Genomic DNA, 1721 nt, shown 5'->3' with positions numbered 1-1721 from the left:
CAGGTGGCGCGGGGATGACCCCAAATTCCATCTGAGCCACCAAGCCCCTGGCCTGCCCCGATCCATCCGCAGGTGTCCCAAGATAATCTGAAATGTGCATTTCAGAACTGACAAGTGAACAACCCCCTCCAGCACCAGCAATGTCACCTGTCACCGAGGCTCCCAGAAGCTGAGCAAAGCTGCGCTAGCCTTAGCGCTGCAATCTGGACTCCGGACGGTCTGGCCCCGGAGAGATCAGGCACCGGCGATCTTCCCTCCAGCGATTACAAACCCTCAGAATTCTAGTACTTTCTCCACAGTCCCTAATACCCCCGTTTACTCTAGGCCCCGCCCGTTGCTTCGGGTTCGGCGCAGGCGCAGAGGCGGACGCGCACAGCCTTCTGGGATGGGTAGTTTATTGGCTGGCTGTTCGCCGTGGGAAAGGAGGGATAAGGACAGCGCCAGGGACTACAAAGTCCGGCGTCCACCTGACTGGATGGGCGGCGAGAAGAACTAGAGGGAGGCTCTACCGGGGCTTTTGAACCACTTCTTTGAGGCGTCGTGAGAAGGGGGTTCCGGCCGAGAGGCCGGGCTGCGGAGGCCCCGCCCCGCGAACACCGTGCCCCGGTTTGCGGCCACTTGGCTCTGCTTACCGGGGCCCCGAGGAGGCCCCGCGCGCGCCCGCGAAAGGCGGAAACGGCCGCCGGCAGCGTCTCTTCGCGGAGGGCCCTGACTCGCCCGCCATGTCGGGGGGCTTCGAGCTACAGCCGCTAGACGGCGGCCCTCGGGTGGCCCTGCCGCCCGGGGAGACGGTGATCGGTCGCGGGCCGCTGCTGGGCGTAAGTGGAGAGGAGGCCGGTCTGACGGGCGGAGCCGCTGGCGGCCTCGCGGGGCCCACCCTCTCAGGCCTGTCCCCCCGGAAGTGCGGGGACCGCTCGGTTCCTCCGTCGGTGACACCCCTTTCCGTGGCCTTTTCAAAACACGGGTCTGTGGCACGCAGGGCCCCGGAACTCCTCCTGCTTTGGGCTGGGCCCACGAACCAAAAGTCATTTTTACGTTTCAAAATGCAAAGCCAAGCCAGAACAACGTCTTGGCGTTCCAGGAAAAGTAGTTGGCGAACCGTTGACGATGTACTGTCTGGTCGTTTCAGAAAACAAAAACAAAACTCCCAAATTCACCAAACTCTGCGATTAGGCCTTCCCGGTTAATTTCTTGTACGTGTTGGCCAGGCTGCGTGTGCGGGCTCGCGTTCATTGCAATGCTCTGTCCCAAGATTTGATCTTACAGTTTTACATAAGTTCGCTTCTTTAACCCTTTCAGAAAACCTTGTGAGTTACGTGTTGCCCTCCGCATACCGATGAGAACATTGAACCCTAGATAGGTTAAGGTCCCACGCAAGTGTCACTAGGCTATCTAGTCCCCCAACTTCTTTGAGAGGTTCAGGAGTTGAAAAGGAAGCGTCTCTTGCATTCTGTATATGTCTCCCTTCTTCCTAAACGTATGTTTGTTCCTTCAACACTCGTGGCTTAACTCACTTTGAGCACATTTTGCAGGGGCACTAAGAGTAGAAAGCAGTCAAGTCAAAGGCAATGCATCAGCCCCGCCTAGAGACAGATGTGTGTCCAGGGGCGGAAGGAGTGCGGACTAATGGCCTGGCTCACCTCTAGAGTCTAAACAGTAGTACTGATAGCAGAAAACGGACCAGGAGTTCAAAGTTGTGATGCAGAAGCTGGTTATGTGTG

At 57.9% G+C, this 1721-nt stretch overlaps 2 protein-coding genes across 3 annotated transcripts in view; one reads left to right on the top strand and one right to left on the bottom strand.

Annotated features, from left to right (window-relative positions):
* The window catches only part of FBXO48 (F-box protein 48), a 10387-nt gene extending 10197 nt beyond the window's left edge, over positions 1-190 (bottom strand). The window contains exon 1 of one of the 2 annotated variants that reach the window (XM_004710250.2): positions 148-190. The gene's annotated coding sequence lies outside the window, so the exon portion shown is untranslated. The remainder of the gene's footprint in view (positions 1-147) is intronic. The other variant, XM_045294171.1, reaches the window with a different exon arrangement.
* Positions 191-722: 532 nt separating this feature from the next.
* Positions 723-1721, top strand: part of APLF (aprataxin and PNKP like factor) — a 95635-nt gene continuing 94636 nt past the window's right edge. Inside the window, exon 1 of the mRNA XM_045294089.1 lies at positions 723-818. Within this exon, the coding sequence (XP_045150024.1) occupies positions 723-818 (96 nt within the window). The remainder of the gene's footprint in view (positions 819-1721) is intronic.

The sequence above is a fragment of the Echinops telfairi genome, unplaced genomic scaffold, assembly GCF_000313985.2.
Source record: "Echinops telfairi isolate 266 unplaced genomic scaffold, ASM31398v2 ScPeMD7_2573;HRSCAF=3158, whole genome shotgun sequence".
Classification (NCBI taxonomy): domain Eukaryota; kingdom Metazoa; phylum Chordata; class Mammalia; order Afrosoricida; family Tenrecidae; genus Echinops; species Echinops telfairi.
The sequence above is the reverse complement of the archived record's forward strand: the minus strand, read 5'-3'. Positions and strand labels throughout refer to the sequence as shown.